At 37.5% G+C, this 25,070-nt stretch overlaps 1 protein-coding gene across 3 annotated transcripts in view; it reads left to right on the top strand.

Annotated features, from left to right (window-relative positions):
* The window catches only part of OSBPL8 (oxysterol binding protein like 8), an 86,204-nt gene that overhangs the window by 16,939 nt on the left and 44,195 nt on the right, over positions 1–25,070 (top strand). The window contains exons 2-4 of one of the 3 annotated variants that reach the window (XM_017804415.1): positions 10,476–10,581; positions 16,043–16,079; positions 18,377–18,511. In XM_017804415.1, the coding sequence (XP_017659904.1) occupies positions 10,540–10,581; positions 16,043–16,079; positions 18,377–18,511 (214 nt within the window). In that variant the 5' untranslated portion in view covers positions 10,476–10,539. Of the gene's footprint in view, positions 1–10,475; positions 10,582–16,042; positions 16,080–18,373; positions 18,512–25,070 lie in introns of those variants that run through there. The other 2 variants (XM_017804413.1, XM_017804416.1) reach the window with 2 other exon arrangements.

The following is a 25,070-nucleotide window of genomic DNA, read 5'->3' as shown; positions in this document are numbered from 1 at the left end:
TTTATATTCAGTGTCTGTTGCAGACAACTTGAATATGAAAATGCTGAAATTATGAATATCACAGACTTTCTAGAAGCCATCACGGAAGTGTAAAACATGCCATCGTATTAAGAACTACTGGCTTGCAGTATTTTTTCTCAGGTTGTGATCATCAGGAGGCGGACAACTCATCCTTCTCTGAATTCTGTTGAGGGTTACAAAAGGAAGGAACAAAATCCTTTCTTATGGGAAAGATTATGTATGCCTGTGTTTTTGAGGTGTTTTGAGGTGTTTTTGAGATCATGCTTGTTGATGTCATTGAAATCAATATTACATGTGCTTTTTGACAATTTTGAGAAAAAAACCAAACCAACAAACTTTTACTCTCCTACATGTTCATTGTAAGATTTCTTCGATAAATCAGAGTTTTTGGAAGTTAAAGACTGTAGTCATAACTGCAGTGTACCTGCTGAAGTTGACTGGTTTGTATCTGTGACAGCTGGTTTTGGATATTCAGTCTGGGCACTCAGTTAACAGTGAACTGAAAATGCAGGACCACAAGGCTTCTCCCATCGCCCCTTTTAGTGTTGCACATAGTTGGAAGCATGTAGTGCTGGTTACTCTTACAGCTGCTCCCGCAGGAAGTCTAAAGGGGTACATGCAGTTTTCCTCCTTCTGACATACCAGTGCAATGTGTGAAAGTGAGCGTCAGAGATGGGATGTGCCCCAGGAACAGACTCTTACTCTATGAGTAAGTTGGACATGCGTTTTTGTTCAGTTACAGCTTTTGAGCTATTGCTGCCTGGCTCCATATACATTGTGAAGTATAGAAATTAGCGTTTCATTCTTTTCCTACATGCCAGACTTGAAAGCAGTTTATGCATGTATTTCCAAGGGAATAAAATGTGTAACATTATACACAGAGGTGTAGTTAACTGCTGTGGCAGAGATACAGGGTATTGAATTGCTTTATGCTAATATTATCTTGGTAGTTTAGCTCGTGTTATCTTGGTATTGTGTGTAATTTTAAATATGAAAGTAAATTATAAAATTTTATTAACTGATAACTCTTGTCAGTTTGGGTGACAGTACTGGAATGAGGTAATGCAGTGAAAGGGAGGGATGTCGTTTTTTTCTTTTGAAAGATAAATACATTCTTTCTTGGAATTATTCTTACTTATTATAAAAATAGCAACAGAATTTGTTTGAGCTCACAAGTGTTGCATCCTTCCTTCTAAGCACTTGTGCCTGTCTTCTGTCTGACCCTGCATTCCTGAACTCTGCGATGTCTCTCACAACCTACACCGTGCTGTTCTGACTCCCTTAACTAAATGAGCATTGGGGGGCTGGATAGAGGATGGTGGAGAAGCAGGATTCAAAACTTCCTATCACAAAATGCTATGGTATTGCACAGCTGAGAGAATTGTATTCACTTTAAATCAGGTGTTCAAGCTATCTGATGGCCCTCTTAAACCATTTTATGGGAAAGAGAATTCTCACTACTTGAGTAGACTGGGTGGAAGGGGCGGGAGGAGGTGCCTTGTCCATTAAATATTTGTTTAGCCTTGAACACAATAATTCTTTGTCCAGGATGCTATTTTTTTTTTCTCTCTTTGTTTTCTTCTCTGAAGCATTTCAAAGAACTTTCAAGGAAGTGTCAAGACTTTATTTTCCTGTACATGCTTACAACCACTCCCTGGTTGTCAGGGAACAGAACCCTTTATCCCAACCATGACATGTACTAAATTCATGCAGGCAGAGAAGAAAGTATCTCCTTTATTGGTCCCTGAAGCAAAATGTTAAATGTACTCTGATGATATGTGTTTCTTGCTGTGAAGAATCTTGGTGTCTCCTCCCAATACTGAGAGCAAAAAGCATTCTGCTCTTCAGAAATGGGATAGCTTTGGGAACAAAATGTCTAACTCCTGTGCTTGAGGGCTGGCTTTGATGTGTGAAAGGCTTACCTTCTATTTTCAGCTCTGTCAAAAATTGTTTTTTTATAAGTTTCTTGTTTGTTTGTTGCAAAGAGTGTGAGCAGTTGCCTGACTTCCATTAGGCAGTGATATTGGCCTGATTTCTGAGGGCTGTGAATTACAGGTCCCTTGTCACTTGATAACGCTTGTAATTCTTCCATAGCTGCTTGTTGTGGCAGGCTAGGTGCTTCTCCTCGTCCAAAGAAATGTCATGGAGGAGCATGTAATTTGTAGAAATAGGTGGGTAAACAAGGGGTTTAGTGCTAGGTCACTTGCCAAGTCTGCAATGCAACAATATTTTACAGTTCCAGTGGATCAAGCTATGTCATTTTAATGTTATTGGTATCCTGGTTAACTAAAAGCTGTGTAAGATTCTTGCAGCAGTTCCAAATCTAAGTTGATCAGCAGTTACTCAGTAGCTTCAGAAGACAAGCTTGGATGTTTGGTGCTAAAAGCACTAGTCCTTGTTAAGGCTGTACAAAGTCCATTTGTAATATTTTTTTCCTGTCTTGAGAAAACCCCCACAGAACAAAAACAATGCAAAAACTCCTATTAAAAAAACCAACTTCCCCAAATAAAAAAACAACCCCGACAAAAAACCTATGAAAGATTCTGAATTGCAAACGTGTAGAATAGCACTGACACCTGAAAAGCAAAGTTATGTTCATCAGCTTATTTTAATTCAGTATTAGAGTGAAAAAAAAATAAACTTGGCATCAACAATGGAAATCTAAATTAGACTTTCTAAATCTTTTTAATAAACCATGATGTGTAAGCCAGATAGTATCACTGCCTGTTTGAACCTGCTGCTACTTTAAGTTAGGATTTTTAGAGTTTTTCCTATTGCAGTAGGCTACTCTGACCTTTTGTTCCTAAATTTTCATACAGATATCATCTATCTTCAAATTGTGGAAACTACCTTCTAGCACTAGCCAAAAGAAATCCAAATGAAGGCCATCTCTTTTGTCATCAACTCTATTTTAATATCAAGAAGAGGCACTGCTGCCAAGATACGGAAATTAAATTGTACATGAGAATAAACATTAGGTTCCTGTTAGAAATATCCAAATTTAATCCTGTAGAAAGTCCATTTCTTAAAAACCTCTCAAACATAATATAACTGTGTTGCAGCTAAGCACAGCTCAACTCAGACATATTTGTCTGTGTTAAGTCTTCTTTCACACTTTTAATCTTAGAACTTCCATTGATTTTTCTATTTTCTGTATTTCAGTTTAGAGCAGAAATTAGGATTGTTACTCTCTTACCTGAGCTCCTGTGAAATACATTCATGATGCTCATTAGCAGGACCCAGAGAGGTAATATCAGTTCTTATTTCGCTGAAACAGCCATTGGGGTACAGAAAAGTGATTCTGTACTGGTAGGTCTTTGGGAGCTCTGGATGAATAACGATCATATATTTTATTCACTCCACATTAATGCTATTCTTCAACAGTACTTGCTGGTGAAAAAAATTATTACTACTTCCAGCGGTGCTTGCTACCTTTGAAAGCAATCGTTTATATATACTCTCAGAACAGCTTTCTGCAACTTTATTCCTTATACAGTTGATTGTATTTTTGACCTGCAAGTAAGGCTTAAAATATTTCTATATCTATCATCTCATTGTAAGATGTTTAGATACATCATTTGATGTATTAGACTTTTAATACCTTCTTGAGGTTTTTTCAGCACAATGGATGAATTGTTATTCATATTCTTTAAATGTTTTTCATAGTCTTGAAATAGTATTGTTTTTTCTTTCTTTTTAATGCTTTGACTCTCTGTTTGACAGTAATGTCTGCCAAGGTGAAGTATTTCTTTTAGGAAAAGCAAGGTTGGATTTTATTTTGGAATGTTCCATGCAGAGGAAATCCAGATCTATCTCCTGTCTCAGGATGGCAACTGATTCCACTCCGGCATCAGAAATGGAAGGATTTGTTCTGCCACCTATCCAACTTGACTGGGGAAACATATCTGCTGACTTATCTTACTTTTTCATTTCAGAAAAACCTTAAAAAACAACATTGCTTTTCCTTTTGCCTTGGCTCGATTCCCTTCATATCCTGCAGGTGTTGGGCGAGTGTGTAGTTTTAAGCACAGTCTGTGCTTACAGAGGCTGTTATGGTTGTAAGGGAGGTGAGTTAAAAGATGACCCTCAACTGTTCTTTACTGCTGCTGTGCCAGACCTGTAGGAGTCCTATGACCTAGCTCAGTTTAGATTATGTGCATTCTGTGAGTGTTTAAAATAATTTGCAATAGGGGCGTTTCTGTGACAGAAGAGGGTTAGGGAGCACCTGCACAGACAGTTCAGAAAGGCAGAAGCCACAGTGGGAAAAGAGGTGGTAAGGACTAGGTGTGGGGGACTAGTAATCTCCTAATCCCTTTCAGTTGTCTCTAGAAGAATGTGTCACACTGCATCTTCATACAGCTGCCAAAATGAGAGAGAAAAAATGACAAGGTGCCATCTGGCCTCTCATCACAGTGCAGAACAACCTTTTTCTTTTTTTTTTTTTTTGTGTACTCTGAGCTATTATGAGAGGCATCTTGGTTTCTAATGCAAAATTCTAGATGAACATGAATTAACTAGATATCTGAGGAGATGCATGTGTGTGAAAGACTATTAGTATTACCTTCACAGATGTGAAAGAAAACTGCTAATGCTGTTAGAAGAAAGGCAGGATTCCTTGACTTTAAAGTACTAAATTTAACATGTTGCTTTCTTAAACCTTTTTTAGATTTTGTTGTTGTGAAAAATGCAAGGCCCAAATAGCAAATGTACCCTTAAGTTGCAGGGCAGAGTTCTGAAAGGAATATGGTTTGGAATGTGTCTAAGGAATATGGTTTGCAATGTGTCTAACCATTACTTTGAGTGCATCCTTTTTTCTTCAAAACCAAAACTGTCATTGGCCAATTTAACCTTGTTTAAGGTTCTGTATAGCATCCAGATAGTTATTTTACTGGTTGGTACTGCAGTAAAATAATGTAAAAAATAAAATGCTAGATTTGGTGTTGTAAGGTTAGATTAAATCTTCTTTGCCTAATTCACAATGAAGCAAAAAAAAAATCTTCTGGATATTTTATGAAGCTTCATAGGATCTCTCTGATTCTAGCTTAAATGAACAAAACCAATGATTTATTGCCTCTCTTATTCTTATACTCAAAAGTTAGATTGAGCCCTAGGTAAAAATGTCTTGTGGAGGCAAACTGTGTAATGCTTCAAGTAACTAGACACCTATAAGTGAAGAAATAGACATTTTTACTGTTAAGTCTAACAACTCATTTGAATTATGGGAACAGTCTTGCAGAATATATATCTTGAAGAGCTGGACAGGTTGGAGAGCTTTGAAGTGTATTTCAATGGCCAAAGGACTCCTGAACCCTTGGGCTTTAGCTTTTGGAGAGGATGATGGATTTTATTACCTGATGGTTATTCTTACCATCTCTTCTGTACTCTATTTTTATCAGGACAAGTTTGTGTCTGGTAGTAATCTATTAAAGTTTGTCTCTAAGGTAGTAATTATTAAAGTTGCAGTGGATATTCAGAACTTTGCTACACTTTCCTTGGTGTTCATTGCTGTCTAACTCTTTCAAAAGATGGCAAGTGGAAGCACAGTCCAGATACCTCAGCTAACTTATTTCTAGAGATGTTTTCAAGTCTTTTTCTTAAGCTTCAACTTTCCTTTTTTTGGTGTTTTGGTATTTGATATTTTTTTCCCCTTCTGAAAACAGCACTACAGAAACAGAGGAAATAGTGTTCTTTGCATGTGGACTGTTTGGGAAATGAAGAGGCAGGTGATGAAACCTGGGGTGGAAGGAAGTGTTATGTACAAGGTAGATTTGGTGGCTGATAGCATTAAGTGATCACAGTATACCTGGGGGACTTGAGGCAGTTGTTCAGTTCTGCTGTGCTTATACTCATAGCAGACTTTTGAGCATTCAAACATTCCAGTTCAGAGTTAATGTAACTGTCATTTGTCATCTATGACTTCTCCTATATAATTACTGATTTTTGTCAAGCTCTTCTGTTTGGACTGATTTAACAGTAGAAGGAACCTAGAGATTTACTCAACTCTCGAATTTCTCTTCTAGAATTGCACAATGCAACATCTTCCTAGTTCTTCCAAGTTCTTAATAGTGTAAGATGCTTAGCTTGAGAGCTGAGGAAAAATTGTGATTTCTTTGTTTACCAGATATTTTGCTGAATCGTTTTACCCTGTTGTCCCTCCTCCATGTTTACCAGTAACTGAGCTTCAGTTCCTGCTTTCTTGGAACTAATCACAACAAACACAGAGTACTTGGCATGCAGTAGCACTGTATCATGTGCAAGAAATTGGCCTCATCTGTAGCTTGTTAATGAAGTGTACTTGGTGTGTGGACTTGTTAGCTAAGAGAGATGGATGATCTGTGGCCTTATGCTACAACTAGGAGGCTGCAGTTCCTCTGGTCCACTGGATTCAATGACAGCATGAGTTACACTTAGATTGAGAGCCTCGGTTTGATCACCCTAGTTAGATTTAGAAAGTAGATTTCCTTTAATCTCTTAAAACTGATCCTATACCTGCTAGCTCTTAATTTCTATTAAACTTGTTCCTTTTTATTTGTTTGTTTCAGCACTTAGATACCTTTCTTAAGAGTGTTAGCTTAAACTTCCTTATGGACCTTACAGAACTGAATGCACTGATAACCACACCTCAGAACTGCTTACCTACGGTTCACCTGGTTATCCTGATGAGTGGTTGAACACGAGTCATCAACATGTCCTTGCCACAAAGAAGGGGAATGGTGTTCTTGGATGCATTAGACAAAGCATTTCCAGCAGGTCAAGAATAGTGATCCTTCCTCTCTACTTAGCACTGGTGAGTCCACATCTGGAGTGTTGGCTCCAGTTCAGGGCAACCCAGTACAAGAGAGACATGGACATATTGAAGAGAGTCCAATGAAGGGCCATGAAGATGATCAAAGGCCTGGATCATCTCTTTTATGAGAAAAGGCTGAAAGAGCTGGGACTGTTTAGTCTGGGGAAGAGAAGGCTCAGGGGGATCTCATCCATGTGTATAAATAGCTGTAGGGAGGGTATAAAGGTGACAGAGCCAGGTTCTTTCCAGTGGTGCCCAGTGATGGGACAAGAGGCAATGGGCACAAACAGAAACACAGGAGGTTTTGTCCCAACATCAGGAAACATTTTTTGACTATGAGGATGACCACAGCAAGGACCTGGGTGCATTTTTGTCCTTCTTGACATCAGCTACACCACACACTTTGGTATCATCATCAAACATAAGTTAAGATGGAATACAGATGTTAACAGAACGGGTTATGGATCATGTGATAAGAGGGATGCATTTCCCTTCTGCATTAAAGGTATGTTTCTGACCTGTTCAACCTTCTTCACAGTTGGAGAGAAATAGCTTCTTTTGTGGCATGATTTGTCTGATAGGTACAGGTGCGTTAAAATAAGCAATACCTTTGTAAGAGCTGGATTGTATCCATTGTCTATAAAAGAAAAATGGATGACTAGCTGGATGCCATCATATAGTTATTTTCAAATAATTTCAGCTTGTGTGTGTGTCTTCCTGAACACTTAAGCTTTTAAGAATTCTGATTGTGAAGGAACATTTGTTAATTAAAACCTCAAAACAACCAAACTGCAAACACTTGGGAATGTGGAGAGAGCAGCAAAGGCATGTCATAAATGTCCCCCAAAAGCTAAAAAAAACCCAAACAAACTAAAAAAACCAAACAATTATATATTGGTTGTATCTTCAAATCTAATGTTGTGTTAGCCGAAGTAAAAAAGAGCTTGTTGACTTGTGGAAGCACCCCTCATAGTAACCTGGCTGCATTTACAAATAAATTCTCCTTCCCTACATTGATTAGAACGTTGTTTCAAAGCCTCGGGGCTCAGATGGTTAGAAGCATTCTGTAATTTTCAAAATAAATATGTTCTTCTTTTGCTGATAGAGCCCTTTTCCTTCCTTGATATTTATTTTGGCATATTTCAGAAGCAATATTGTTCACTTTTAGCTTTCATTTTGCCAAAAAAAATAAGCCAAGCTGGCTGTCTACTCATAAGCTAAGCAATGTCAGGGAAGGTAGTCCTTAACCATTTCTGCACCTGCTTTACTGGTCAAACATGAGCAGGCTGAATTTTCTCCCAGAAAACTTCACTGCAGCTTTTGAGACCCTGCTGGATTATGAGTGTCTTGGACACCACAAGTGGCCATGAATGCTAGGGATTAGACAGTATGGTACCTGTCTGATGATACTGCTCTTGAGACTGAGATAAGGAGGGGATGTAGTGGCTGTGGTCATGTGAACAAATGGAGGAGCAGAATACACCAGGAGCATTGACAATAAAAATTAAGAGTTGAAAAATGTTAAATATAGAGATGGGTTAAAAGTTTTTTAGGGTAAATGTTCCTGTGTCAGGAAAGATCTGTTTATTCAGATAACTTGAGTGTGGTTGCAAGTTTGCATAACTAAAAAAAGCTGGCAAACTGCTTTAAATATCAGTGCATACATCTGTTTGTTATGCAACTCATTTTTCATCCTGTTTAAAAGAGTTTAGTGTTTCCGTAAATTGAATATGCATGCAGTCTGGTGTTGCTGAATTTCCTGCTAATAAGAGAACCTAAAATGGGCATGTGGGGGAGAGATGACAAGGAACAGTCATTACCCAGTTCTGCATCCTTGCGCTGGGATGTGGAAGGTATGCGTCGCAGTGCTTGCTGCTCCAGGAAACAGACCTTCTGGGGCAAATTCCTCCTTCTGTGGTAATGCTATCTTTCCTTTTATTAATACAAATTAATCACTTGTAGTAATCTCCTTTCAGATGTCTGCTGTTTCTAATTTACATGAGAACATGTAGCCATACACTTACCAGTTATGCTTTCCAGTTACATGCCACCTCAGTTAATTACTCAGGGGCTTGAGTAATATCCTCATCAGTTCTTTGGACTAAGTCATAGGGAACTATTAAGTTTGCAATTTTGTTAGCACTCAGTCATTTTGTTAAACTTTTTTTAATGCTTCCTCTTGTGTTTTAGTGATATATGGTAAATTGCTATAGTGTGTTAATACTGTATGTTTTTCCTGAAGAAGAATTCTAATTCTAATGTGCTTTACATAATACAAAACAAACAGGATAATAAAAACATTAAAAGTAGTTGAATAAATGTTTATTCTTTATAGTGATATTTGTTTTCATGAGTGTCTATTTCTTAGGCAGGCCTTGAAACACAAGACCTTGCGTATTCTGGTCATCTGTTTGACTTTCTCCCATTCTCCTGCATGCAGGATGCTCCTCAGGTTCCTTGGTGGGGATACTTCCTCCCACCTCACCCTTCTGTCCTCATTTAAACTGTTTCTACTAAAGCTTGCTGTAGCTTGATATATGCATTAAGCACGATATGATAACATCCTATCTTAAAAAACCCCCACCATCTCCATGCTACCCCTGCTCTTGCACAAGTGTTGATTTAGCAATCTAGTTTGTAATTTAGTGCTTCCTGCCCCCTCACCCCACCCAAGACAAAATGAAAGGGAAAAACGTGTCCTTGGGGTAATTCTCTGATCAAACACTTTCTCTGGCTGGTGGTAAGGGTGGAGAGAGCATGGCTTTGCTGAAAGTGGAACCACAAGGTTTTCTTCCTGCGGAATACTGACTGTCCTGTTTCACACAGTTCAGTGTACAGCTTTCTCATCTGCTTGTATCTTGCTGATGGAGGCCTTGTAGAGACCAGCAGAGCATTGACTGTAGTTGGACATCTCAGTAGGCGCATCCCAATTTGATCTGCTTCTCTCCTGAAACCCACTAAATGAATAAGTGGTTAAAGCATGTTTTTTTCCACCAAGTTTTGCCTGATTCCAAAGCATTTTCTTGTCTCACTTGTGACTTCAAATGTGCTGTGAATACTACGATTCATTGTAGGTTTCATTCTCTTGCAAAAAAATTAAATAGGAAACACTTAAAGAATGAGGCATTGCTTTCTGTCTGTGTGTGGTGACACCCAGCTGAGAGCCTGCTCTGCCACAGAGGGTGCTGGCTTGCACAAATTATTTAATTTCTGTGTCTTGGTTCCACAAAGCAATACATGGCTGTTTTTGGAGTTATGCTGGGAAGCCCGCAACTGTGACTGCTCTGGAATAGCTTTTTCTGTACCCAAACAGCTTGTGTGCCTGTGGGGTGCCTGTGGGGTGGGAGTGCTGTGGCTGCTGGGAACTCTGGAACAAGGGGAAATACAGCAAGAAACCTGTGGGTTTCTGGGTTTTTTGCATAACTTTTCCTTATTTGTAATAGTTAATGCTTGCCTGTGTGAGTAGCTTTTGTATGGGCCATTTTATTTGAAACTGTTCTATCCATTCCTAAAAAGTTGATTTTTCTGGGTAAATGTCCATGTTTTGCAAGCAACTGTAAAATGCAGAGTTTGCATTTAGGACTATTTACACTCTTAAAACTTATGGGAGATAAAGTGTAGCTCTCTTAACAGATTGGAATTGAATTACTGTATTTTTCTTCTCTAGGATCTCGAGCAGCAGGATGGAAGAACTCTAACTGATAGAGAAACAGACAACAGGCCCTTTCAGCATGGAGACGACTCCAGTTGATGGGGAATTTGATAGAAATTCAGTGAGTAACTTAAATGTGCCTTTGTGTAATGAGGTGAATGTGTAGATACTTTTGCAGAGAGAGGGTAAAATGGCTTGAATCTGTCAGTTTTGGTTTGAATTGATACTTTTCTGGTGAATGTATTTCAAATATCGTGTAGTATCATGTACCATTTCCTAGATTCTCATGGCAAGAAGGCTGAATGTCAAAAAACATTTGGATTTTGGATTTGATTTACTTTTTTGGATTTTATCTCAGAGTCCCAAAGAAAAAAAGTATTCCTCTGTCTAACTGGCATTTTGCTAGGTAGTGACTATGGACAGTAGTAAAAATAATGTATTTCTTGGTGGAATGAGGAGGAGAAAAGGCAGGAGGAGTGATAATTATATGTTATCAGAGCAATCTAAGGTTAAGAGTTGATAATCTGTACTGATAACAAAATTTCTGATGTAGCGAAGCTCTTTCTAAGCACAGTTTAAAACCAGGAAAGGCTAGTGAGTAGTATCACACTTCATCATCATTGTAATATTGAAATTATTTAAGAATTTGGTTTTCCACAAGCTGTGTTATGTAGAAGCACTCTAATAGGTGAAGCAGGAAATGTTTTTCAGTTTCCAGAGTTGCTTTATGATAGAAAGCACTGCCTCCCAAAGGCAAAAATAAGATATATTTTCTGTAACTGTGGTGAAGGTCAAGTTTAACACTTCATTAGTGACAAACTTTATTTGTGACAGTCAGCTACTACACAGAGCTATTAATTTGTTCAAGTGTTTTATTACTTTTTTTAACTGAAGTGATGAATTTGTAGAAAAACTATTTTGCAGTGCATTAAGAAAATCCTTGACTTTTTCCTGTAATAAACAAATTCCTTGTTTTGTTGCATGGACAACACATCTATATCCCAGATGCAACGTACTATGAGTATCGACTGTTGACTTTTTTTTAAAAAAATCCTGTTAGTTCAGTTGCTCTGCTCCTTGTTTCCTAAAATAAAAAAGTACCAGTTTACAAAACACTTCAAAGTAACATAAAATGTGCTAATCTTCTTTTTGTGACGTGCATTCAGAATAGCATGATATTTAAAAGGTATCTTGAAATGAGTCCCTGTGTGTCTTACCAAGTCTCCTTCAGGAGAATCGTTAGTGTAACAATAGATTGCCTTTTGTCCTATGTGCTTAGGCACCTAAAGTGTAATCTCAGAATAATTTTTTTTAACTGATGGTATACTGTTATAGGCTACTCTAAGCATTTCTTACCAAAATATCAGCTATTGGGCAAATGTCTGTCTTAACTGCAGTTACAATGTCAAGTTTTTTGTTTTGCATGCAGGTGTTAAAAACGTTTTTGAAAGCTTATCTGGTAGTCTAATATTCTTGATCTGGTGTACATCATAGTAAAAAAAGTGAAAATTAAATATTAAAACCCCCATATACATTTTAAGAGAGATCGACCCAGTAATTTTGAAGACCTTGAATCAATGCAAATCCTGACTCTTCCCAGAATTTTAAATTTTTTGAAATCATGTTTAAAAGTTTTCTGTATTCCAGACTTTTAGCTGCAATAGGTTGGTTTGGTTTTGAGGTTTTTTTAAGTTCCATGTGTCTGATGAAAATTTATTAAACACATGAGGTGGAACATGCATGATGAATACTGATCAACATTTTTTTCCCACCATTTTAAGTTCTTCAGGATGTTTCTAGGAGGTACCTGAAAAAGCCCTTTTTTTAGAGGTGTCAGCTTTCTAATTTGTTTTTTTTGGCTTGTGTGTAAAAAAAAAAAAAAACACAACCAAACCAACCAACCAACCAACCAAAAAACGGAGGAGGAGATTACAGAACTTAATACTGTGATCTTTTCGGAATCAATATAGGGAGAAAAGTCTTACATTAAATTCTTATATTTTCTAACAATTAAGTTTATACATACTGCAATAAATCTGAACACAAAGGCTGTGACAACTCAGCAAACTATTTTTGTAGTCTGGCACCATTAAAACAATGCAAAATACTAGAACCTTTGGTTTGAGTTCTTGTTTGAGAACAGTTTTTGCCTATCTTTCTATAAAATAGTAGTTTAATTTAAACAGCCCTCACTGGCTCAGAATTCAGAACATTACATGGGAATGTTTGGTAAAAACTATTCTATTTCAAAATTATTTTTTTACTAATTTTTAGTTGCCTCTATATTTTACCAAAACATATATTTAATAAATAAATTGCCTGTGATATAGCTTGTACAGTCAGTCCTTGCTATTTAAATACATCAATAGACATAGAAGTACCTTTTTTTCTTGAAGCATAGAATAGAAGTCCTCTCTACTGATCAGACTTGCAGGTTGGGTTAGTGGTCCTGAATTTAAATGTAACTGGAATAATCTTAATGATTTACACATATTCAGTGACTGCCTTCAGGAAAAGTCCATCTTCAGCAGGGTTGAAAACTCTAACTTGGCTTTAGAATGTGCATTTCAACTCTATCAAAAATGTAGCTGTAGGTTTTGATTGTAAAACTAGTAAATCTATTTAAAAAACTTATCTTTTGTAGTATGAGATTCAGACATGTTAGTATGACATATGCTTTTTCTTTTCCCCTAATATTCAATAGGAAAAGGATTTTGTTTTTCAGGACAACTTGGAAGATGTAACTTAAAGTTTAGTAGCAGTTGTTATTAGTTTTATTTCTGAGAAATGAATGTCTAAAAATAGTGCTTTTCTGAAGCACATGAGCTGCCTTTGTATAAAACCAGAATTATGGCTGCTGTCTCATGGGATGCTTTATATTGCTGGTTTCATTCCTAAATCTTACTCAAAAACTTTACTGTGAGGAAGACTAGGTTTTGTATGTTTTGGTAGTGACATTTCAAGGAAATTGTGCTTCAGTAGAAGCTAAATTAAACATGTAGTGTTGAGAACCTGCCTTGTCAAAGGACTTGTTCTGTAATCTGTAATAATCAAAGTCATCAATTATATAATGTGAAAGTAAGAGTAGGCTGTGTCTCTGGAAATATGCATATGTTTCTCTTAATTTTGCATATTTAGAATAAGAGTTGTGGGAGGCGATGGACAGGAATGTTCTGAGAACATTCTTTTCAGAGCAAACATTGAAGTAGTAGAACTGTCATGTTTTGTTCCTTTAGTGGTTTGGATCCCAAATCTGCAGATATATGAATTGCAGATGACAGAGGTGCAGTAGGCCACTAGAAAATGAAGAGGTCTTTTTGCCCAAAATCATCTCATTTCAGTACCTTAACATCTTGCATCAGTGTTTAGAAATATATATTCTGCATGTTTTAGGTAAATACACAGGCCCAAATACATCTAATGAAGAGAGGAGGTTGACCAGCAACGGAGGTAGTTTGGTGTGTAAACAGAATGTCTGTTGGAGAAGATCAAGGACAGAGTTAGACAGGCTTGTGTTTCAGCCTCTGGTGTAGGAGCAGTTTGTACCAGTTCATAGGATTAACCATGCAATGCTAAAATATTTACATGAAAAGCCCCTGCACCATCGTCTCCGGTGACAGGTTACCCTGCTCTGTGGTGTCATGTTGTATCTTGGCCAGGGCTGCTTGAGAGGCAGGCAGTGAGACCGAATCTGCTGCGGTGCTTTTTCACTCTTATTTCTTCAACATGTAAGTACTCACTGCGAGTGAACATGCTGTCTCAGTCTCTGACACTTCTGATCCTATATGTCCATTTACAATGTATTTTTCCAGATCTGTGCTCTTGCTTTCCAACTTTTAGTGTGAAATAAAGCAGAGAAGTGCTGAATAGCAGTGTTCTTTTCTGTCCTTCAGTCAGTTGCTGGATCTCTGTACAGTTACTGCAGGCTTCTTGCTCTCTTGTCAGTCACTATTCTCTTGAATCTAAAATCAGTGTAGGGTAGTACAGTTCCAGTCAAAACATAAATTGTTTCCTAATCTGCAGTTATATTATCTGTACGTTAAAAGAAACACTTTGCCTTGAAAGCCATTGAATTCTTCAATACTTTTCATGTACTAGTACCGAAACCTGCCTGGTAAGTTCATGGGTTGCTTAGCAGGGTTTCACTCTGATGTAAATTTAGTCTCTGACAGGAATTGAAGGTTATTTACCACGTTTGCTTATATTTTATTTCAGCCTTCATTGTTTAATCAAATCTTGTTACGGAAACTACAGAATTATGAAAGAAGGGTTGCCTCACATTTCTAATGATGTGTACTGCAGTTGCTATATTCTCACTGCAATACTTTACATTTGCACATTGCACTGTCAATTTAACACCCAGAGGCAGATGTGAGAGTTAACAAAAAGAAATATATTAAAAAATCTGTTTTGAGATCAAGAGTGCAAGCGAAGACACTTACTTGCAAAGATTTTGATTATGATTTTTCTCTTTTGTTTCCTGCTGTTTAGTCCTGATAAAGAGAGGCAAGATTGGATCCTCTATAAAGCAGGGCAAGAATTTCTCTTCTTTATGGAATATAAGTTTTTTTTCTTGGGGATATAGAAGATACATCATGTTTGGATTTATTTTTAAGGAGGAAATGTTCATGCTGATCAGTATACTTGTTTTCTCCTTTTCACAGACTTCAAATGTAGTAAATCCTTTAACACGTAGGTGGAACTTACCTTACATCTGTACATAGCTGAGCACAGTGGGATCTTAGCCTTGATTTTGGTCTTGGTTAGCAATGATTTAAAAAAGATTTCAGATCAGATATCAGAAAGGAGTACAGGCTATTACGATGTAGTTACCCTTCACTAGGACCTATATTTGATGCATTCAGTGGACCACAAATAATTTTTTTTACATGATTCTTTGGAAGTACTTTGATGTCCTTCCCAAATCTTCGTTTGTGAAGCCTAGCCATGATGATGATGATGTAAAATGTCCTCTTAAATTTAAAACTGCACTGCTTGTCTTGCATCCTAAGCCATTTAAAATATTACCTGTGTTCGTAGATGAGCTGAATCCGTGGCTTCTAATTTTGTGTTTGTGTGCAAAAGCAGTTAGGTTTGGATCAAGCATTAGTGGATGCTTGCATGTTTTTGATGGTGTTAAAGGTTTTTTCTTTCCAAAACTCTTGTCTGAAAGTGGAATGGTTTTGGAAACAAATTTTGTGTTATTTCAGCTTTCTTCAGAGCTTCAGTCTTTTGAAAACATTGTGCATCAAGTCATATTAGCACTAAATTGCTGGTGGAAAAATTCCACTCAGAATAAGCAGTTGAGGTAGTTGCTGTTTACTAATGATAGCTTCTAATAATGGCTTTTCTATAAGCATATTTGTCAGTTTTGTTGCTTCACCTTTTCTGAACTAAGGTCTGCTAAGTCTCTTGAGGTCTTGCCTTTGGCATTGAGGTGCATGTTGTATTTTAGTTATGAACTAACACTGTTTTAATTGTCTTTCTTCTTTCCCGCTGCTGCTGCTTTTGTGCACTTGCTTCTTCCTGGCCTGGATTTTTATGTTTGCTGTTCTTCGTTCTTCAATTGTATGTGTACACAGCAACATGGTGAGAACAGAGATTCTCATGGACCATCAAGTAAGTGACTCCTCTCTCCTACAGTATGTTTGCATATATGTTCATAATAGCATATATTTTGCATAGGGGCTGCTGGGTTAAATACTAGGTTTTCTTCTGTATCATAATTGACAATTTGAAGTATGATGAAAATTTGCTGTTGGAAAAGTATTTTGCCTGGCATGCCACTCATCTGACTGTTTCCCTACCTTAACTTTTTTTTTTTTTTAAGCGGGAAAAGTTTATTCTTCACCTCTCTCAGTCATGGCCGCCAAAAATATATTTCTTATATTACTTATCTGGAAGAGAAGAAGCTATTTTTATGTGTTTGAAATGAAACCTTCAAATGCTATTGTAGTATAGATAGTAAAGATATGGAAATAATGGTTCAGAAGTGCTTTTATTTTTGAGCTTGTCTGTTTATAGTGCTATATGGTTACTTAATTTCAACAATTTTACATATTCAGAACTGACCAGGCGTATATACTGTAATACTCCAGAAATGGATCTGGTGAAGTGATAGGGAAAACTTCAGACGTGGGTATTTATACGCTTGCATTCAGCCAAGGATTTGTTGGTGCTGTTGGTTCATGGGCATTAGGATGATAGTATGATTGGCAGAATAGTTTTGCCTGGGATTGAGAGTTTGCATGCGTGGGGAAAGGAGAGGTGCAGGTAAAAATTGTTTCTTTTTGATAAGAAATCTGTGAAGAAGCTGTGGTCTTAGCTGACGTGACTTATTACAGACATTAAGAAAACAATGTTGAATTGAATCATAATAAACCTTTTCCTATATCTGATGTCATTGTACTATTTTCAGGGGTATAGGCACTTTCATATGCTCCTTATAGAAACAGAAGAACTGGGAATCTGACACTTCAGATTTTTTCTTTCATAGTCTTACCTGAAATAAATTGGCTGTAAATACCCTGATTTGTATTTCTTCGATGCATGAATTGTACTGAAAAACTGTGTATTAGTAATCTGATGGCCAGTATGATGAAAATGAACAAAGTATGTATTCTCAACTATAACAGTTCTGTTGGTATTGAAATGCGCCCTCTAAAGAGTCATGAGGAGGCTTTGGCATTTACTAATTAATGTTTCTTCTCTAAAATTATCTTCTACTTGTCTTCAAGAAGATAGATGATACGAGTTTAAACTCACTCAGTTGAAGGAAGGTAGGAAGAGAGGTGGTCTTTCTCTTGGGTGGCTACTCTGAAGCCTGAGTGAAAGTCTAAAAACAAATCACCACTTTGAGGCCTTTGAGTGGAAGGAATGGTTGGCAATGCCATTGTATGTCTTCTCAGACACATTGAGCATATGCATATCAAATCTTTTTTTCAAGTGGCAGAAATGGCATGTGAAACCTAAGAAGAATTAGAATAATAGAATAGAAGGAACCTTAAAGATCATCTAGACCCACCCCGTTGGTGTAAGGAGGAACATATTCTACTAGCTCAGGTTGCTCTGAGCCCCATCCAACCCAGCCTTGAACACTTCCAGGGATGAAGCATCCACTACTTCTCTGGGCAACCAGAGAAGGTCGTTCCAGTGCCCCACCACCCTCACAGTAAAGAATTTTTTCCTAATATCTAATCTAAACCTGCCCTCTTTGAGTTTAAAAACATTGTCCTTGTCTTGTCATTACAGACTATGGTAAAAAGTCTTTCTTATAAACTCCCTTCATATAGTGAAAGGCTGCAGTAAGGTCTCCCCAGAGCCTTCTCTTTTCCAGGCTGATCAACCCCAACTCTCTTAACTTTCTTCATAGGATGTGTTTTTCCCCCCCTCATAATTTCACTAGATGAGGCCTTCCCCAGGGACATTTTAAAAAACCCATAGAAGTCCTATTTCGGTTGTTCTCATGTAAATTCATTGGAAAGTGTAAGGGCTTTGAAGATGAGTCAGAAACTGAGTGTGGGTTTTGAGACTTACAGGTTTTGATTAGTTTGCCAAGATTTCACTGCAAAGCTGTTTCCTGGGTTGACTGAATTGTGGCTATCACAAAAGTGGCAAAGAAAGAAGTATTTCAGAAGTTACAGCTAAATGCTATATCTGTATTCAGTAGCAACCTTTTCACCTCCTCCTAGTTTTGTTTTCATCTCGTGTCTCGTGTCTTAGACCAGTCTTATTGGCTTCTTTTAGCCATCCTTTCCAAAGCAAATTTCTAGATTGAAAACCTCATTTTCTACAATGAAATGTTTTGCAAGACAGCAGTTGAATACCAGTTTCATAAATAGCAGTGAAGTTCTTAATAGAAATCTATGCACAAGCACGTAACATCATTGACTGAGCATCATTTTGTATTTCAGCAGTGGTAACAAACAGCGATGAATCACAGCTTGTAACTCCAGGAAAGATGAACCAGCAACAGGGGAAAGAAGCCTATTTTACTCCAACCAAAGAGTTACTCCAGCCGTGTCTGAGCCCAGGAACTTCCCATAGCCATGGTAAGACAAAGCTGGTTTTTACAGAGGTTTTCAAGAACTTAAATTCTGATATTAGTTATCTGTTCCAAAAATTGGTTCAAAACCACTGCTTTTTACAATAAAGAGGTAAGAAAGAAAGCATATTGAAATGTTGTATGTAATTATTTGTATCCTTAAGTGTTAATCTGAAACAGGAAAAAAATTCATTATGTGGTGCACTAATTTATTAAAGCATGCTATGATGGGACAACAGGCCATATAATGGGAAATCATATTTGTGTGTAACTAATGGTAACATTCTTTTCTCAGTACTTAAGTTGTGTCTTTATGCAGAAGTGTTATGATGTACCACCTAAGCCTGGAATCTTTGTGCAAAGATCTTTTAACAGAAAGATCCTTCTCTTTAGAAAAGTGAAAAAAAGGAAAGCCTTAACACAACTTTTTGCCAGCTTTCAGTCTCTCTGCCTTGCTAAACCTCTTGAAAACAAACTCTCTGTGGATCCATCTGAATTGACTGGATGCGAAGTGAAACTCATTAGTAGACCTGTCATGTTGATAGTCTGTTCAAGAAACAAAAAACCAAGCAAATAAACAAGCTCTCCTTGTGCTTATTTGCATTGGATACCGCTTGCATTGTCTTATTGCCTAGGATATCATTAGATGTGTTTATTAGGGGGTGTGAAGTCCTTATTGAAAACTTCAGGCTTTAAAAATTAATATTCTCTTCCCTTTTACTCTTGGCAGCCATGCTAGTCATCTATGCTTCCTTTAGTTCTTCCCGTGAGTAGTGTTCCTGAAATGGCTTTTTATTTTTACTTTTTTTGGTATGAACCTCCCTAACTCCCATAGCTTGCTTTGTCAAAGTAATATTAGTGTGTCAGAGTAATAAAGGCAGTGTCTCAGGTAACTTTAAATCATTTTCCTGTTTTCCTATTGTCCTAGTTAGAGCAGCTGGGACCAGTTCATCACTGTATGGGTGTAACCCAAAAATGTGTATTCTATAGCCTTCCATGCCATTTCCCAGAAACTGTTATCAATAGACCATTTACACAATCTGCCCAGAGCAGCCTGACTCCTCAGGCTATAAGCTGGGTGTTAAGAGGCCTGCGAGACTGGAGGATGCTCCTGTCCTCACACCCACTGTGGAACTCCCCGCCCTGAGGGAGGTTACTGGGCACTCCTGCCTGAACTGGAGGATATATAATCTTGGGGTTTTGGGAGTTTTTTAACCACTCGTGGGATCCAGAGGAAAACTGAAGACCACTACTCTCAACCAGACTGCAGCCACCACTTTTCAACTGGACTGCAATCACCACTCTTGACCACACTGCAACAGCACTCTCACCAACAGGTTTTCCCCTCTCCTTTTCCTTTGGACTCAGGGGGCCCAACGAACACCACTCTGTTCATGCCCCAGGGTGCTGGATTATATATTTGGGTTTTGTGGGTTAAAACCAATTGTTTGTCTGTATAATCGTACTTATTTTATTATTTTATTAAATTGTTATTCTGACTTATAATCTCTCTTTCAAGTTGGGTTCATTTCCCCTGCTGGTTTACCTTTAAACCAGCACACTCATTCAGTACTATTTAGATAAGAAAAAAACTTTTAAACAAAAGATAGTTGTTACCATGCTGAAAGTAGTAATCTTTTAGCGTATTTTAAGTTATTATGGTAGTATTTTCAGTATTACCCATAGCTAGCTCTGATGTATTTTCTAATAGCTGCTATTATCTCACTGGAACAGCTCTTGATGTTCTCTGGCTTGTGTTATGCTTAATCTGGAAATATTTTCTGGAAATATATCTTGTTTGTAATTTTTATTAGGGTTAAAAATTTTTTTGTTATTCTCCCTATTTGCTGTGTTGTATCCCTTATTAGACAAATGCTGTAGTTATATGTGTATTTGAATATTCTAATAAAGTCTTCTTTTTAGTGTTGCTATTTCCACTAATCTATGAAGTCAAACTGTTGTGGTTTTTTTAGGGCTTTCACTCATAGGAAATCATTAAAAAGGGCTTTAAATGCCCTAAAACTTGGTGGTGCTACATCAAACTCTTTGCAGAGATTGTCCTCTCTCCTGACTATTTTTTTTCCCTCTGATTATTTCAGGGCTGATATAAGTGAACTTAAGATGGTTAAATGTATTTGTGCCTTTTTTAGCATCAGTCATCACTGTCTTAGTCTTCCAGGGGCACTACTAGAAATAAAGCTGTAGTTTCATGAAACAAGAAATTTGGCTTGCATTCAATTTGAGTAGTGAAAAGATAGGATGTGGGCTAGGCTTCAGCAACCCACAGTTACTAACTTGTAGCTTATCTGCAACTCAGGAGGTGTAACTTTGATTTTTACGGAGGGGGATGACCCATATGTAAAAATTGGGTGAATATTCTATGGTAGTTATTCCTATGGCAAAATTCCAGTACTAGAGAAAATGTGAGCTTATTACATATGGGGAAAAGAGATGCTGTGGAAGCCTGAAAAATATGAAGTAAAACAGAGTTTAAAGTGATGGAGTATTTGAGGTTAATTGTTGTAACTGAAATCCAGTTAACAAAGGTATTTACAATAAGCCTGTATGATGAGATAGGAAACGTTTAAATACAGAATTTAAAGGCATTTACTGTGAATTACTTTTAGTCACTGGCACCTGAATTCATCTTTAGGAGATAGATAATGTAAATAAATAATTCAAAATCATGCTGGGCACAGGATAAAGAGAATCAAAACAAAAAAATGTGTGGTACAGTCTACAAAGAACTGATTACATGTATATAAAGGAAAGCTGGGACATAGGTACTTAGCTTTTGGTGCTGGACACTTGGATGTTGTCGAATGCTATTTGGCTCCTATTACCTGGGTTATGCTTCCTGCTGCCTGAATAAAAGTGCCTGTGTTGCAAGGCCAGTTTTGTATAGAGCTTGTAGTTCAAAACCAGGTGAGTTGGAATGAAACAAAACCTATCAAGAGGCAATCTCTGGAGCATCCAGCACTAACTTTGATATTAGCAGAGAAACATCACCATGCATGCTGGATTCTTTGACTGGCCAGCAGCTGTCCAAGGAGAGTCATGCTTTCCATCTCATGGCAAATGTACTGGAATAAGCCTCATTTGTGTCTTCTGCTTGTATTTCAAGTAAGATCCTAATGACAAGTATTACAAATACGGTTGAAACTAGATGAGTTTTAATATGAGGAAGTGGAGATAAACATTTAATGTCAGTTTGGGCCATTGACTTTCTATTTGGAAAAAGAAAAACCATGTAATGTGCCAATGTAAAGTTGTAAGTGGTAGATATTTTATAATTTTAGGTGCTCCCATGTATAAATACTGTATGACCATAGTTCTGGATTTCAGAAAGCTTCTGTTTTCCTGTACTTGTTTGCTTAGCTTAAGACACGTCTTCCTCTTTCCTCACTCCTGTCACCTTGTGAGATGGAACTTTGTATGTTGTCTGAGCCGGAGATGAGGAATCTTCTTTTAGGAGTCCAGTGCAGATTTGTTTTACAAAGGTAGAGAACAGTTTGATCTGGCAGCATTGTCTAGTGATTGTTCAGCAAAAGTCTATTTACAATATTGCTGTTCTGTATAATCTTTGTCCTTTATTCTGAGGCTGAAGTAGCTTACCTTTGAGGCTACTGACTGACGTGTAGGTGTGGAGGTCAGACTCGCTTCCATAGAAAGGTTCAGCAAGGTTGTTTGAAGGAAATATATTAAAAAAAATAATGGTAGGGATTTTTCTCTGAGCAAGGAAATATATTAAAAAAAAAATAATGGTAGGGATTTTTCTTTGAGCTGGCTTCCCGCCAAAATCTCCAATGCTCAGCAAAAGCCCTTCCCCTCCCTCCCCTTTTCGGCAAAGAAAGGAAAGGGGAAAAAAAATTATTATAGAAACTGAGAGAAACCGAAGCCAAGTGAATTATACCAAAATATATGTGTATTTTTACATATATACAGTTATATACAGTAAGGATATTATGTACAACTCCCAAGAAAGGGGAGAGGGGAAGGGAAAATGGGAAAAAGGGGCAAAAAGGGACAAAAACAAAACAGGTATGCACAATCGAGAAACCTGGTAACTAACAAAATAAAGAACTAGTTAAATCTCACCACTTCCCTTGAGAAAAAGCAGGACAGTTGGACACGGCCCAGTACTCTACCCTCACACGTGGTAGACAACATCTCCAGGAAGGCCTAGGCTGAAACTATCACATTCTCATATGATCTTAACCTGTTTATGTAGAAAGTTTAGAATTTTAGTGGTGAAATGCTAAGTGAGCCATATATAGCACTGAGCCCGAGATGGACTTCTAATTGTCGTGGATTAATTTATTTCTGCCTTGCCCATCAAGTAGTTAACTAGAGTGTCAGAATAACCTAGTCCTGATCATAATGCAATTAATGTCTTGAACATACTAAATTATCATAGTATGTTTTTTGGTAAATATTTTATTTAGAATTGTCAGACTTGGAATTGGACCTAAATAATTCAGTAGCCTTTCGATGGAAACTTTAATGAGCTTGGGAAGTTAGCTTTATCTGTAAAGCTTTGCTTCTGTTTGTGGGATGGTGTGTTTTTAGGCCTTAGTGAGCAGCATGGCCTTGCCAATTCAGCAAGACCAGGTTTTTTTAAGTGTAGTGCATATAGATGTTAGTACTACTAAATCATCTTCCAGTTCTAGTAGCTGACACATAGACTGTATAATGCCAGTTTAGCTCATTTTCTGTGTTTGCATTCTGTGGTCGAAAATGTTATTAACTATTAATGGACAAACAACTAAAGTTTTATCAAGCTTGTTTTTGGAATTTTTCCTTTTTTAACTTGCTGTGTGACCAAAAGCAATAATTGAAAAAATTATTTTATTGCAGTTAAAAAATTAGCATGAAAAGTATCAAGTACAAGACTACATTTTCAAAAGTTGTAGAGCAGAACTGTGCATGCTGATGTAATCTGTCAAATTATCCCTGGTGAATTGGATTCTTGTAAATCTTTTTAACTCAGACAAACTGATTTATTTCTTTGATAAAGTGGTTTAATATAGAAAAAGTGATTACTTAAAATTTATGAAAAAATCAGAAGTCTCCTCATAAATGGTTTTTAATATTTTTAACTTATAAATATGTTCCTAAAACATACTGCAGACTTTTTATGAAAACAGGATAGATGCTTAAATAGCAGTAAGCTCTATTGGTGGTAAAGAGAGAAATCTAGTTAAGATAGTATTATTAAAAGGATGCTTGAAATGTCAGACTTTTCTGTATTTTTCCCATCTTTATTCAAAACATTGAGATGCAGATGGGATGAAAATGTGAGTAGTATCTTGGAAAAGCATTATGAGGGATGTAAATCTTTCAGCTAAATTAGCAGCTTCTTGCTGTTGGGCTTGGGTTTTGGTGGTTTTGGGGTTGATTTTTTTTTTTTAATACTTTTTCCGGTCAGCTGATCAAGTAAGGGTAAGCAGTGTGTGTGTAAGGAAGTGTGTGCCCAGAAGGAGCATGACTTGAGATGAGAAACTGCCCCTCTTTTCCAGTAGAGAAGTAGTTGTTAATTCAATTTGCAATACGATAAAAACATATTCTGTGTTACGTGACTGAGAAATGAAGTGGCTTAGGTGCAGGGAGGTGGGTTGACAGTGGAAACAAAATTAGAGGTCACCCAGTAGTGATGATCACCATGACTTGGAAGGAGGAGGTAAAGCTGATTTTTTGGGGAAGAGTGAGGGCATTTTTGGCTGTGCTGATCTTGTACTTTAAACAACTCCAGAGTAAACATTTGAAGGATGTGGTAGTGCTAGGATTTTAATCCACAGGATGCTGCATTTTGGGAGAAAATACAAATTTAACTATTTTTGTATATGAGAGAAGGTGGAAAGTGAAGAATAGCTGTTTTCAAGCAGTATGTCCTAAAGAACACTTACTAGCTGTTGAAGGGATGAGATAGATGCCTTTGGATCCATAATGACCAAGAAAATACAAGACTCACATGTTACTGACTGTCTGCCTGAGGCAGCAAACAAGTTAAAGCTGGTTTGTTGTTGACCTGTGCAACTTGCAGTTTTTAAAAAACATTCGTTTTGGTTGTTTGGCTCAGCTGATAGCAGTAGCACATTTTGTTTCGCTGGGCAGTAAATGTCTGGAGCTCCTGACCCATCATCCCTGTTCTTGGGCCACTGGTGGTCGGTGTGCAAGAAGCCCTTGAGGCATAGCACACACCTCCTCTTAACCAGCTGTCAGTGGAAGACAGGTTGCTGTGGACCAGTAGAAGGAAAGATGCAGCCCCATGTCAGTGAACTGGAACCCGTTTCAAAGTATTAGCAACTCATACCTGAGATGGGCACTTGGCTTCGGTGGTTGGAGCACGTTTCTGCCAAGAGGTCACAGGAGCCTGTTCTTTCATGTGGATGCATGAGACTGGCACCACAGCAGAGAGGAACTGCCTTGGAGCTGGAGAGAGAAATCCCGCTGCCCATAGTTATAGCAGATGGATGCATCAAGCACAGGGGAGGATGTAACTCCACTGGGAGTTGATCACTGCTTAAATGCTAGTTCCTGCCTTTTTTTTTTTTTCAACTAGTGCT

This window comes from Lepidothrix coronata, unplaced genomic scaffold, assembly GCF_001604755.1.
Source record: "Lepidothrix coronata isolate B3197 unplaced genomic scaffold, Lepidothrix_coronata-1.0 Scaffold9, whole genome shotgun sequence".
NCBI classification, from domain to species: domain Eukaryota; kingdom Metazoa; phylum Chordata; class Aves; order Passeriformes; family Pipridae; genus Lepidothrix; species Lepidothrix coronata.
Note: the sequence above shows the minus strand (reverse complement) of the source record. Positions and strands in the feature narration are given on the sequence as shown.